We start from the raw sequence: 13,662 nt of genomic DNA, 5'->3' as shown, positions 1-13,662 counted from the left end.
ATATATATTTTCTGTCTAAGGAAAACCAGTTGATCTCATCGACTCATTGACTCAAATGCAGTCCCTCATACTAAGCATGCTTGTAGCGACAGTGGAGAGGAAAAACTCCCTTTTAACAGGAAGAAACCTCCAGCAGAACCAGGCTCAGTGTGAGCGGCCATCTGCTGAGGCCGACTGGGGTTCAAGGAGACAGAAGCAGAGATAAAGAAGCAACTCAAAATGCGACCCAGTTCTCTTTACCATTTATAGATCTATCAGACAGCATGGAATTAGCTTAAAATATTTTAGGTGGTAAGTAGTTCTTAAACCATCTGGTCTAACAAGTTAAACTTTGATGGTTAGCAACTCAACCTTCTGCCTAATATTAGTCTTTGTTCTGAACCCCAGTTTTGGACTTTGACATAACAGAAGTAGAGATACAGAAAGCAGCTGTAAAAGGTCCAGGAAACACACAGCCAGGCAGACGAGCTCTGGGCCAACTCCCATGTCAGAGGATGAAGAGAGCACATCCAGCCATTCACAGTCAGAGAAACAGGACTACACTGAAAAACAGGCCAAGCTACAAAATCTGTAAAGAAAGGTGTTGATGGCAGCAGCACAGCTGATATTTCTCTCCAGGATGGAGTCACAGCCAAACAGGAACAGACCAGCTATTATGAGAAAGAGCAGTTAGAGATTGAACTAACAGATTCAGCAGAGTGGGAGAATAAAGATAGAATGAAGCAGAATGATGAAAAAGGGGTCCCTGTGTCCTCCAGCAGTCTAAGCCTATAGCAGCATAACTATAGAGATAGCTCAGGGTAACAAAATTTAACAAAAATAAAACAAAATCTAAAACAAGAGAAAGCATTTTTCTGATTAAGTAGATTTATGCTTTACCAATATTTGACATGGAAATATTGAAACACCTTTCTTTAAAGAATCAATACACCAATAAATGCTTGAATGTGTCATATTGAACATATGGAGGGTTGAAGGGGACAAAATAAAAAAATGTATCATGAAATGAAAACATTTAAACATAAAATCAATGAACAATAAATGGTACCTTTAATTCATTAATGGAACATGAAATGAAACATTTATTTCATTTTATCTTAAATTGGTACGTGTATTTATATAATGGTTCATTTTATGAAACATTTTATTAGTTTATGATGTATGAAATAAATAAATTAGTTTATTTATTTCATGGGATATTTAATGGTCTATTTATTTATTTCATTTTACATTAATTTATTTTGTGATACATTTATTTAATTTTGTCTCCCTTAACCCTCCACACTAATAATCTATAATTGCATGTACTTCCAATTATGACACGTTTCATATAAATATTAATGCATTTCTTTCTGACATGGTGTCCTTTATGCCCTCAGGCAGGTATCAAAGTGAGAATGAGGTCAACGCATCTGACGACCTGGACTTCAGACACCACAACTATAAGGATATGAGACAGGTTTTATGCTGGCTGAGCCTCCTGGTTTACCTCTGGCTGACGTAAACCAGCTCTGATCTCATTCCCTCTTTCATCGCTTCGTTTTAGATGATGAAGGTGATCAATGAGGAGTGTCCAAATATTACCCGGATCTATAACATTGGGAAAAGCTCCAAAGGCCTTAAGATGTATGCCATGGAGATCTCCGACAACCCTGGCGAACACGAGGAAGGTTGACATTTTTTCTTCTCTATTCAACGGGTCATTCACTTTGTTCTATTTTTTTGTGAGCTCACTAGCTTCACACCCTTAATGCAAATCTGTCCCGATTTTCTGAACCATCGTTAGGAGAACCGGAGTTCCGTTACACAGCCGGTCTCCATGGCAACGAGGCTCTGGGTCGGGAGCTTCTCCTGCTTTTGATGCAGTTCCTTTGTAAGGAATACAAAGATGACAACCCAAGAGTTCGACGCCTGGTAGATGGAGTGAGGATCCACCTGGTGCCATCGCTGAACCCAGACGCATACGAGCTGGCCTATGAGATGGTGCGGTCAACCAAGACTCATAGGGAGTCAAATTTGTTACATTAATTTGGCAAGCAAAATGCTACTTTTGTGAGATAGGACTTTTTGGGTTTTCATGAGCTGTATGCCAAAATCATCCGTATTAAGACGATAAAAGACCTGAAATATTTCAGTTAGTGTGCATTGAATCTAAAATATATGAATGTTCAAGTTTGGTCATTACATTATGGAAAATAATTAACTTTATCACAATATCCTATTATTTTGAGAAGGACCTGTATATGACCGCCATTGTGGAAAACGACTCGTGAAGATGGACCAGCTAGAAGAGCGAGGTGCGCAAGAACGCTGGGACCCTTTGCCCTTATGTCTCTCCGATGTCGCACAAACTTGCCCCCACATCCTCACCGCCTCAGCCCTATCTAGACCCACAGCTAGTTCCTGATTGTCCCTCTTGCATTTTGGCGTGGAATTACATATCGCAGACCACGCTTTAAAATTTAGCATAGATCAAAAATGTCTGTGTCATACCTTCGACAAGCTCACTGCGACAAACTGTTGCGTGAGTATAACCAGCCCTTTAGTCCTTGTCGCGGATGACCCGGGTTCGAATGCAGCCTGTGGTTCTTTGCCGTAAGTTTCTCCTCCTCTCTCATACCCCCATTCCTGTCAGCCTACTGTCCAAACAACAGCCACTAGTGCTGTAAAAAAAAAAAAAATTAGCAGTAGTGGATCTTGCAACTGTCTGGCCCAAATGCAGAGAGTTAATTTCATACATCAAATTGATTCAAAGTTTTCTATCTAAGGAAAACTAGTTGATTTTATCGACTCATTGACTCTTCAGCAATCCCTCCCACTAAGAATGCTTGTAGCGACAGTGGAGATGAAAAACTCCCTTTTAACAAGAAGTAACCTCCAGCAGAACCAGGCTTAGTGTGAGCGGCCATCTGCTGAGGCCGACTGGAAGTTTGCAGACAGTCAGACGAAGAATGGTGAATTGACTTGACAAAGTCAGCTTTTGGGAAGTGGATACAAAAAAAGAAAGTCTAATCAGGGCTTACAGATGCAGGAAATGACAGGAGTTGAGGTTCATCACACTACTAAGCAGAATCATCTCTGGAAATCGTGTTGGACGGTAGTGAAGCTAGTATTGAATGTTTAGAAAGGCTGACTGTTAGCAGATGACGCGGTCTGCTCATGCGCACTTTGTTATCTTTGAACCGAGCCTGTGTCTGGCACAGTCCAGTTTAGTTTTGTGTGCTATTTACACTCAACCGTTTTCTCGGTTACCATGCATGGACCGATCTCAGCACGATTTCAAAAGGGTAGTTGAAATGGGGCCTTAGTGTGGGGTTTGTAATAGAAATAGGTGTGGTTCTGGGTTATGGCACAACAGCAATTATTTAACCCTCTATTTGTAAAAAGGCTTTTGACATTGTCCAGCTTAACCTATATGCCAAAGCTACTGTTCAAAGTGTTCGTGTTTGATCTTTTAAAGCGAAATGTGACAAGTCTCTGTTGAATAACAGCAATGTCAGTAACTTAAACTAAAAACGTGAACACGGTTTTTCACAATTCCAGGATAAAGAATCAGTCATTAAATGTCCTCTTTCTGTACCTCAGGGCTCTGAGATGGGAAACTGGGCGCTGGGCCACTGGACTGAGGAAGGTTATGACCTCTTCCAGAACTTCCCGGATCTGAACAGCATCTTGTGGGGAGCTGAGGACAGAGGCTGGGTTCCTCGTATAGTGCCCAATCATCACATTCCACTGCCGGAAAACTACCTCAGTGGTTCTGTGAGTCTACAGACACCAGGAGCTTTTTTCTGTTTTGATTTTTATCTTTTACATCTGTATTAATAGTGTTTCGTTACTTTAGCTCGCAGTCGAGACTAAAGCTATAATTTCATGGATGGAGCGCACTCCATTTGTGCTTGGAGCCAATTTACAAGGAGGAGAGAAAATGGTGGTTTACCCTTTTGATATGCAGCGTCCTCCAATTTCTGTAAGTCTATCAGAACTTAACGCATGTAAGATGTTGAGCAGTATGAGCATGATGACTCTGTACCGTCCTTCTATGTCAGTTAACTGACAGCCGGCGTTGGAGGGCTAATGCTGAGATGAACGAAGAGACCTGGGCTCGGATTCAGCGGCAGAACGAAGGAGCCCTCAGGGAGACGGCCGATGACGCCATGTTTCGCTGGTTGGCGATGTCGTACGCACACAGCCATCTGACCATGACGGAGACCTACAGGGGATCCTGTCACGGCGATGATGTCACTGGAGGGCAGGGGATCATTAACAGAGCCAGCTGGAAGCCTGTGGTGGGCAGTAAGTAAAATATGGCAAACAGACCATAGAGGACTGTTCTAAGGTTTGGATGGGCAGATTGGCAAGGAAAACGTTTAAATCTCCTGAGGAGGCTAAAAAGAGAAAATGTGAAAGGAATCATGCCCAAGGAAAAACAAGAGTCAATCTTGGAAAGGAGTTTGTCCGTTGGCGCAGGCTGATAGAAGAAGCTGGATGTAAAACTGATTCTGTTTTCTCAAATTTTATTATTAGACTGGTAAGTTAACACTCCTAGTTTACAGTCATATATCTTTGCTATTATATTTAGTAGAAGCATAATACGGGCAGAGAACGCTAGCAGGCTACAAACAAAAGGTAACCGAGACCCCCTCTCCGACCTAATGGCTCTTCACTGGATCTTTGTGTGGCGCAGCGTGGTCCGGCCTGCCCCGGCGGTGCTGGTTATTGACTTTTGCCACACTGCTGTGGTGATTGTGGCCACTAGGGGCGCTAGACCTGTAAATTTCACGTCTAGCGCCCCTAGTGGCCAACAGCTACAATGTTTTTCCTTTAAAAGTTAGAGCAACAACTTTTTTATCAAAGCAATAACTTTGTTAAAAGTAATTAATTTAGAAAATGTCATCATGCTACAAAATAAAAGTACTGTTATATCGAAGAAAATAGATCTATAGTATGTAGATAATTAATTCATATTTTTTGACTAGTCCAAAATATAAATATTAACTTTTGGTTATGATGCCAAAAGATTCTTTACTAATTGGTTTAGTAGGCTAAAGTCACATAAGACGGCGTTCAGATGTTTCCAGATCCTAGTAGCTCCAGAATAGCCTTGAGAAATAGCTTCCCATCGGGATCACGGATGTTCAGGCTGATGTTAAGCATTAGTTGCAACTTAAAGAAGCAAAAGAGCTCAGAAACCACATGGAAGATGCTTCTTTTCTTCTGAACAGGTTTCTTCTGAACAGGTCTGAACAGGTAAATGACCTGGCAGGGAGATGGTCACTGCATTCAAGCAATGATCTCTGCTGCTGCAGAGCTATCAGCATGATAGTTTTTTTTAAATTATGCTGACAGTATAATAAAGTTTAAATAAAGAAAACTAGTGTATGTATCTTTGCATGCACAAAAAAAGTGGGAGAGGTCTGGTCCCTCTACTCAAATAGATTGTTACTGGACTATAGTGAAACAGTTTATAGATACCTAGATAAAATGTAAAAACTTGACGGAAAAAATATGTTTGATTTTATATTCTTGTACTGTCAGTTTTTACCTCGTTAAAAAATATTTATATTCACTTCAAGCAGAGGTGACAAAAGTATTAATGTTTATTACTCAAGTAGAAGTATAAATCCTACCGTTTAAAAACACTTTCATAGAGGTTAGACTATCAACTTAAGCTTTTTACTCAAGTAAAAGTGTAAAAGTACCATTTTTAAAACTAAAGTAAAACTAATTACTTAATTAATTAATTAATGTAAACCTTATTCTGGTTACTGCACGACCGTATTAGAGAATTTTGTTTTTACAATTCTGGATGATAACTTCCTTATACTTAATTTTCTTAGTTTTATAGCTAATGTGTCAATTTTAACTTTGCATCATCTTGAAAAACTATTTATTTTGTTATGTGAAGAACAACAAGTTGGTGCAGCACCGAGTCCAACCATAATGTAATTAATTGTCTGGATGAGACCAATTATTTTGATTGTTTTTGTTTTTTAAATACCAACAGACCAAAAGGAAAATTGGCTTAAATGAAACAAAAATAACAAGTCTATTTTAAAAATGTAAAGAGTAGAAGAAAAAATGTGTCTAAAAAAGAATGAATCCAGTATAGATAGCTGGCTGCTTAGTGGAGCAGTGGGTAGCACTGCTGCATTGGAGTTTGAATGTTCTCCCTGAGCATGCGTGGGTTCTCTCTGGGTACTCCAGCTTCCTCTTACAGTCCAAAAACATGATTGTTAGGTTAGTTGGTTTCTCTTAATTATCCTTAGGTGTGTGTGTGTGTGTGAATGGCTGTTTGTCTTGTTTGTGTTGCCCTGTGATGGAATGGTGACCTGTCCAGGGTGGACCCCACCTCTCGTCTGTAGACGGCGGGAGATATGCACCAGCACCCCGCACGACCCCTGCAGGAATAAGTGTGACAGAAAGGAATGGATGGATTGAAGTATAAATAGCCAAAATTTCTACTTAAGTAAGAAAATTAAGTATTTGCACTTTTTTACTGAACACTTCTAACTTCAAGCCGCTACAAATGACAACAGCTATCGCTGGATTCCCCGTTCCAGCGGGGGTCCGCTGCTCGATCAGCTACAGAATATTCAACTTTCTCCTGACAAAATATGGTGTCAACATGTGTCTGACTTCAAATAGCACAAGTGTTTAAGATCAGGTACTGGATGCCATTATGATGTTTAAAATATGTTAGAAAAACCTGGGAACTGGCTACTTAACAGCACAGAACTAGAGCAGGCAGAAGCTCAAGAGCCACTTACTGAGCACTAAAACGAACCTTAGCCCTTTAAGTGATTATTAGCAATAAGACTGATAATACTTTTTAAACATGTTACATCAGAAAAAGACTAAATTTTTTATAAATTCTAGGTCTTACCTGTAAGGTAGGTTAAAGTCCTAAGCAATACATTGATTTACCAGAAAGTAAAAGTATATANTGTGGCACTTTATATTAGTGACGTGGTTTTAATTAATGAATGACACATTTATTTATTTAATTCCACATTTAATTAATTATTGACACATTTATTTATTTATTTCATGCTGTATTTATTTATTTAATTTTGGCACTTTTTATCCTCCATAGTATGGTTGGTTAAAGTCCTAAGCAATAATTTGATTTACCAGAAAGTTAAAGTATATAAAAGACATAAACGTTTCATTTTTCTCTTAAATAATTTGTAAAGATCTCTCTAAACCATAAACTCCATGGACTTCTTCCACAGGTATGAACGACTTCAGCTACCTGCACACCAACTGCTTCGAACTCTCCATCTTTCTGGGTTGTGACAAATTTCCCCATGAGAGCGAACTGCCACTAGAGTGGGAGAACAACCGCGAGGCTCTTCTGTCCTTCATGGAGCAAGTGAGAACCACTGTGTTTAAATTAATTTAAATCAATTAATCAAATTAAATCAATCAGAAAAATAAAATTTAAAACATGTTTTGTAAATGTAAATTTTAAAAAAAATCTTTGATTTAAAAAAGTTAACTGTTGAACTGTGTTTTGTTTTTTGATCAATCTTTCATATTTTACATTTAAATAAATATCACAGATTTTATATTTTAAAATATTATTTCAAACATTTTGTCTAATTTTTTACAGGTTTCATATTTTGAGCCCAGTGCAAACACACACTCTGGACCAATAAAAATGCTGTTGCTCATTTTCATGCAGACCAATAGAATCACATCTTTGCCCCTAACTGTAGAGGAAAGCCCGCCCTACAGGTGATCTGTAAGATGCAAATAAAAAAAAAAAAAATTAATTATAACTATCAAACTGGAACCAAGAAATTTGAAAAATAAAATTCGAAATCCTATAATCTGAAAAAAAAGCATCTAAATAAAATATGAAAATAAAAACAATCATTTGAAAATATATCATTTAGAGTACAGGAAAGTTACTCTCAAAAGCCTTTTTTTTTATTTTGAAGCATTCAAACGTAATTTTTTTCCTCATTTTCATATGACTGTACAATAAAGTAATTTTATCACAACAACCTTATGCTCCAATATTGTTTCATGCAGAGAGCACTGTGTTTAAAGGAATAATTTGAAAGAAAAAACTAATGTATACCTGTTTTGTAAATGGAAATACAAATATGGGATCATGGATTGAAAGTTATAAGAAAAAAAAAATATATATATATATATATACATAAAAAAATACTTCTGGATTTTTTTAATCACAGATTTTATATTTTAAAATTTTATTTAAAACATCTTGTCAAATTTTTTACAGGTTTCATATTTTTAGACCAGTGCAAACACTCGCTCTGGATCAATAAAAATAGAATCGTATCTTTGCACCTAACTGTAGAGGAAAGCCCGCCCCACAAATCAATCTGAAAAAGTTAAATCTGAAAAATTAAACTTGAAATTCTAAAATCTGGAGAAAAAAAAAGAAAGAACATTGAAATAAAATGTGAAAATAAAAATAATAATTTGAAAATATAAAATCTAGATTACAGGAAAGTTACCCTCAATTTTTAATTTTTATTTTGAAGCTTTTAAAGGTTATTTTTCTCTATAGATTGACTCTCTAAATTCCCTCGATACAACTTTAGACAACACTGATGTCTGGTTGGATCTTTACCCTTCAGATTTGTTGAGAACCAAAGGATTTGAGATTTAACTAACACCAATCTTTCAAACTGCACCAGTTGTTTTTGATGGATTTCAGTAAACAAAACAAACTATGAGTTAGGAGTATACAGCCTCTATATAGTTCAATGGATCTGACCAAACTGAAAACATTGCCTTCTACTTCCTTTATCTTTTTTTCCAGTCTTCTGTCTGTTCACTTGAAACTTTCAGTATCAGATAATTTATATTTAGACAGAATTTTGCCCTGAGAATATTTTCCTTGGTTCTGCAGGTGAATCGAGGAATAAAAGGCATAGTGAGAGACATGGAGGGAAACCCGCTGCCTAATGCTACGATCTCTGTGGAGGGCCTCCGGCATGATGTCAAAACCGGTATGTCAGGATCCAACACATAAAACCACACAGCTGGAAAAAAAAAAAAATCCTGCACGAATGGTTTCACTATTTTTGGCACCAAAGAAAAACCAAAGGAAAAGAAACTTGGAGTAAAACAGTTTCATGCAGACAAAAGCTGAATCACTGTTTAATCAAATTGAGACGAAAAGCCATGGTGTCCAAAGTGAGGCTCGAGGACCATTTGCAGCCTTATGTCGGAGTTCTGCCAAATGTGCACATGTGTAATAAATACTGATCTGAACAGTTTTACCTAAAACACACTGATGTAAACTACTCCTCAAGCATTTTTAACCTTCTAGGCGTGCAGATCCAATGTAAGGAGCTCCCTGATATATCACTAACAGGAGTCCATGCTCCTTGTCTGCATTCCTGGCTTGCTTTTATGCTCCAGTAGATTCAAAAGTTAAGAAATTGGTTTTCCAACTTTGCCTAATAGAAAATATTATTGTGTTTTTAACAGTGGTGTCAAAAGTACAAACATTTGTTACTTAAGTAGAAGTATAGATACTGCTGTTTAAAAACACACTGGTAAATTAACTTGACATCTTTACTCAAGTAAAAGTGAAAAAGTATGAGCTCCAAAAACTACTTAAAGTATAAAAGTAGTAGTAACAGCTAGATGCCTCTATATGAATTGAAAGCTCAGTTTTGAAAAATTCTTTGAGATAGGGCCAAGGATGAGGAAGGTCTTGTTGGTCTCCGTCTCCCGTTACGCTCTCGCCTGTGTCTGATCTTTCAGACATTTCAACATGTTTTTCTGAATCCTACATTGTAGCATGGCATAGACAATTCATGTTTGCAGTTTGAAGAACACCTGCTTGCTTCTGATGATTTCCTTTAGCTAACCAATGAGTGTTTGCGTTCTATGACTCATCCAATTACACTAGTTTTCACTAGATATGGATGGAGCCAATGATCTGCATTGGATGGAGCGGATGACATGAAATAAATATTTATAAACATTAAACCAAAGCTAAGAGCAACGAGTAACGTTCTTAGCCACAGGTTAAAGACCACTGGTCTAGAACTTCCACTGGTTACAGGTATAGCGCCCTAGCCTGACGTAGTCCTACTCAATTCTAGTCAGAATATGAGTCTGATACTGCTCCATAGAGCTGTGATTATGGGGCGTGTTTCGAACGAACCAGGAAAAAAAATGCCTCTGCACTCAATTGGATAGACCTACAACCAATAAGAGCAACGGAGTGCGTGACGTATGTTAGGCGATGCATAGTTGTTGTCAACAAAAATCAAAGTGTGAGCCTTGATCGCGTTTCTCTGTTTCTCTTTTAAAAGTAATTTGCTGTCGATATCTTCTAGAACAGACCTAATAGCAGAATCTACTCACCTCAACTCTCCAGAGGCAGCCATTGTTGTTGTCACCCAAGCGCGCTTTGGTCACGTGGTTGATTACGTTACTCTTGATCATCTGTCCATCATCGTATAAAGCCCGCCCTGACAATTTGATTGGCCCGCCAGATTTTGTGCGAGCATACTCGCGCTAATATTGAGCAATGCCAGACCGAACTTCCCGACCTCAAACGTTGTGGGCGGGACTAAGTTCGGAATGACACCCTGGCTAATAGCGCCCCTAGTGGCTAAACGTTACATAGAGTTGCTTTAAATAAAGCTGAACAAAGTGAAAGGGAAACTCATTCTCTTGTTGATGAAAAAAAATCCAGACTAAGATAGTGACACTGAAAGCCTTCTTTGCTTTCTTTTTTTGCAATAGGCAAACATAGGCTACCTTTCTTGTTGTGTTTATGCCTACAAGGATTTACTGGTCATTTTTTTCTAGAGAAATTGGTCTAATTTCCTTGTTTGATTGAAATGTTGAAATCTTAATCGCTGTTTCTTGGTCAGCGGGATGTTCTTCATTCTTTGCTTTAAATTAAAATAATTTATGCCTTTTCTTCCAGTTTACGGTTAGATGCTAACTCGTGTTGTTCTTTCACATAAAACCCCTCATTGTTAAAGTAACTATTTCTGGTTGTTGTCATTTTCTTCCTCCACTTGTGTCTCTAGCTGCCAGCGGGGACTACTGGCGGCTGCTGAATCCTGGAGAGTACAAGGTGACGGCCAAAGCAGACGGCCACACCTCCCACACGCGGCTCTGCATGGTCGGCTACGACACCGGAGCGACCCCCTGCAGTTTCACCTTAGCCAAGTCCAACTGGGACCGGATCAAAAGGATCATGGCTCTGAATGGGAACAGGCCCATTCGAGTCGTTCCAAAAACCAACAGGTTGAAGGCGACTGTGTCGACTACTGGGGCGCCGCCCACCACCACCACAGTAGCATACCCTCGGGCCAACCCTCAGAGAGCTGAGCGACTCAGGCGGCTCAGACTGATGCGCTTACGACGACTGCAAGCCAGAAGGTCAAGAGGCAGGATCTCAACCACCCCCCCGACTACGACAACAACAACAACAACAACCACCACAACAACAACAACACAGCCACCAGAGACTGAGAGCACGACCTCCTGGTACGACTCCTGGTTTCCTGTGGGCAGCTGGACAGAAAACCCGTTTGACGCCTTCTTATTTGACTCGGCGCCCACACAGGAATATAACTTTGAATATAAAATTGATTAAAACACATTAAGGCCTATCTCTCATCAATAACCACAAACTGGCACTGCAGTCTTTCAGCTTTTTCTGTTTTTAGGAATCTTTATGGAGTGAGAGATGCACCGAGAAACTGGTGGATTTTTAACACTAAACCCTGATCAGTGACCAGATATGGAGTGAATTCTGTTCCATTATTGTTGGAAGAAAAGAAAACTCATTGTGAACAGAAATGTTAAACAAGAGAGAAGATTTTATTTAATAAAATGTTTTTAATATTTGTTTTCGCAGATATTGTTTTTTAGGGGTCTTTTTCTATTTTTCACATTTTAAGTTTTTAAATGTATAAATTTTTTTTTTTTTTTACAATTTGTTATCTTAAATATTTTTAAATGTTTATTCTTTTATTTTACGTGTTCTACATTTCGATAAATTTTTATTTCTTTTTCAGATTGAGTTTAACAAATTTTATTATTGTCAAGTTATATTACTCTATATATGGAGGCCTGAAATATTCATAATTAAATCAATAAAAACCAAATTATGAAATGAATAACAGAAAAAATATATAGTATAGCCATGAAATTCTGAAGAAAAACGATTTTAAAAATATAATTAAAAAATTAACTATTATTCAAAAATCTAAATTCAGCACAAAAAAAGTTAAAAAAAAATAACATTTGAAAAATATTAGTTTGAAATAACAAGTGGAAAATTTCTGGATATTCTTTTTTTATTTTTTTTTTTCAAATGTGGATTTAAAAATCTGTTCTTCGCTTGCAACAATAATGGAACAAAATTCACTCCATAAATTAGATCGTTGGGAATGCTGATTCCGATACCTCTCTGGTCATTAAATGCACCATAAAGTCTTACAGGTCAAAATAACAGAGCTATTCGGTGTGGAAGTTGACTTACCTGAGAATGAGGGCAAAACTTGATGTAGTGAGTAGAATATTATAGTAGTAAAACGAAGTCAGACGAAGCACACAGATCTAAGAAGTTGTATTTTACATATTTTTCAGACATTTGTGATTTATTCAGGCTGAGAAAGAGACATTCACAACATAACAGGAACTCACTGCAGCAAAGTTAGTTTTATCCTTTTGGTTTTCCAAAATTCTTTAAACATGCTGTGAATGTTGGCAAATGTCTGAGAATCTCCTTTTTTGTCATAAATATGAGTTAGTTACTGGAGACCGATGTTTAGTTACTAATGCCAACCAAATTAACCACTGATATGAGGCCAGACACAGTTTAAAGCATGCCTTCTGTTTGTTATTGCTTTAAAAGGTATAATACTACAAGGTTCTGCCAAAGATGCACATATATAATAAATATAGGAGCAGTTTTATTTAAAACACCTAAACGTGTCTGGATTTAATACCATGAGGCCCCCAGTGTGCCACATGCATGACTCCATGCTTCGCTGCGCTCTCTTGCTTTTTATGTTCCTTCCTACTTTCACGTGGAACATTTTCTGAGCTCATGTCAATTTTGGTCACTTTGATATGGAGCTAAATCGGTCTCACACAATGATTCACGCAAGCACAAAAAATCCACACATACACAGTACAAGATCCACACACACTCACAGCACGATACTTTCTTGTGATTGGCTTATACAAGGGAGCACTGTAATTGGTTGCAAACCATCCGGTTTAAAAAAATGCATTTGTGTATCAAGGCATGTCAGGAGAGTCAAAAATCCACACACAAATGCAGAGCAGTTTAAAGACCAATGGTACTTACTGTAATTTAATTCATAGTTGTTTATGGACCAGAAATACTTTGGCGAATAATGTGCTGTGCATGTGTGGATCTTGTATGCTTGCCTGAATCCTGCTTTGTGTGTGTGGATCTTGTCCTTTTCATGTATGAATCACATATGTGTATTTGTGAAAATTGTGAGGCCGATTTAGCTCCATACATTGAGGGGGAAACCAACTGAAGAAATAAACTGCCTGTGATTGGCTACTTCTCAGGGAAAGTCGTGTTAGCAAAGCATCTTCAGGCTAATATCTGTTCTCTTTAAGGGTAAAAACTGTTTTAATGATGTCATCATTAAATAACTTCATTTA

The 13,662-nt window shown here is 37.9% G+C and overlaps 1 protein-coding gene across 1 annotated transcript in view; it reads left to right on the top strand.

Moving 5' to 3' along the window:
* The window catches only part of LOC107104790 (adipocyte enhancer-binding protein 1-like), a gene marked incomplete at its 5' end in the record, with an annotated part of 20,545 nt that extends 8,935 nt beyond the window's left edge, over nt 1-11,610 (top strand). Inside the window, 9 exons of the mRNA XM_015404878.1 lie at nt 1,352-1,459; nt 1,547-1,670; nt 1,787-1,983; nt 3,586-3,759; nt 3,842-3,967; nt 4,047-4,293; nt 7,233-7,372; nt 8,888-8,987; nt 11,037-11,610. Of these exons, the coding sequence (XP_015260364.1) occupies nt 1,352-1,459; nt 1,547-1,670; nt 1,787-1,983; nt 3,586-3,759; nt 3,842-3,967; nt 4,047-4,293; nt 7,233-7,372; nt 8,888-8,987; nt 11,037-11,608 (1,788 nt within the window). The remainder of the gene's footprint in view (nt 1-1,351; nt 1,460-1,546; nt 1,671-1,786; nt 1,984-3,585; nt 3,760-3,841; nt 3,968-4,046; nt 4,294-7,232; nt 7,373-8,887; nt 8,988-11,036) is intronic.
* Between the last annotated feature and the right edge of the window lie 2,052 nt (nt 11,611-13,662).

Source organism: Cyprinodon variegatus, unplaced genomic scaffold (genome assembly GCF_000732505.1).
Source record: "Cyprinodon variegatus isolate N-32 unplaced genomic scaffold, C_variegatus-1.0 Scaffold1884, whole genome shotgun sequence".
NCBI lineage: Eukaryota > Metazoa > Chordata > Actinopteri > Cyprinodontiformes > Cyprinodontidae > Cyprinodon > Cyprinodon variegatus.
The sequence above is the reverse complement of the archived record's forward strand: the minus strand, read 5'-3'. Positions and strand labels throughout refer to the sequence as shown.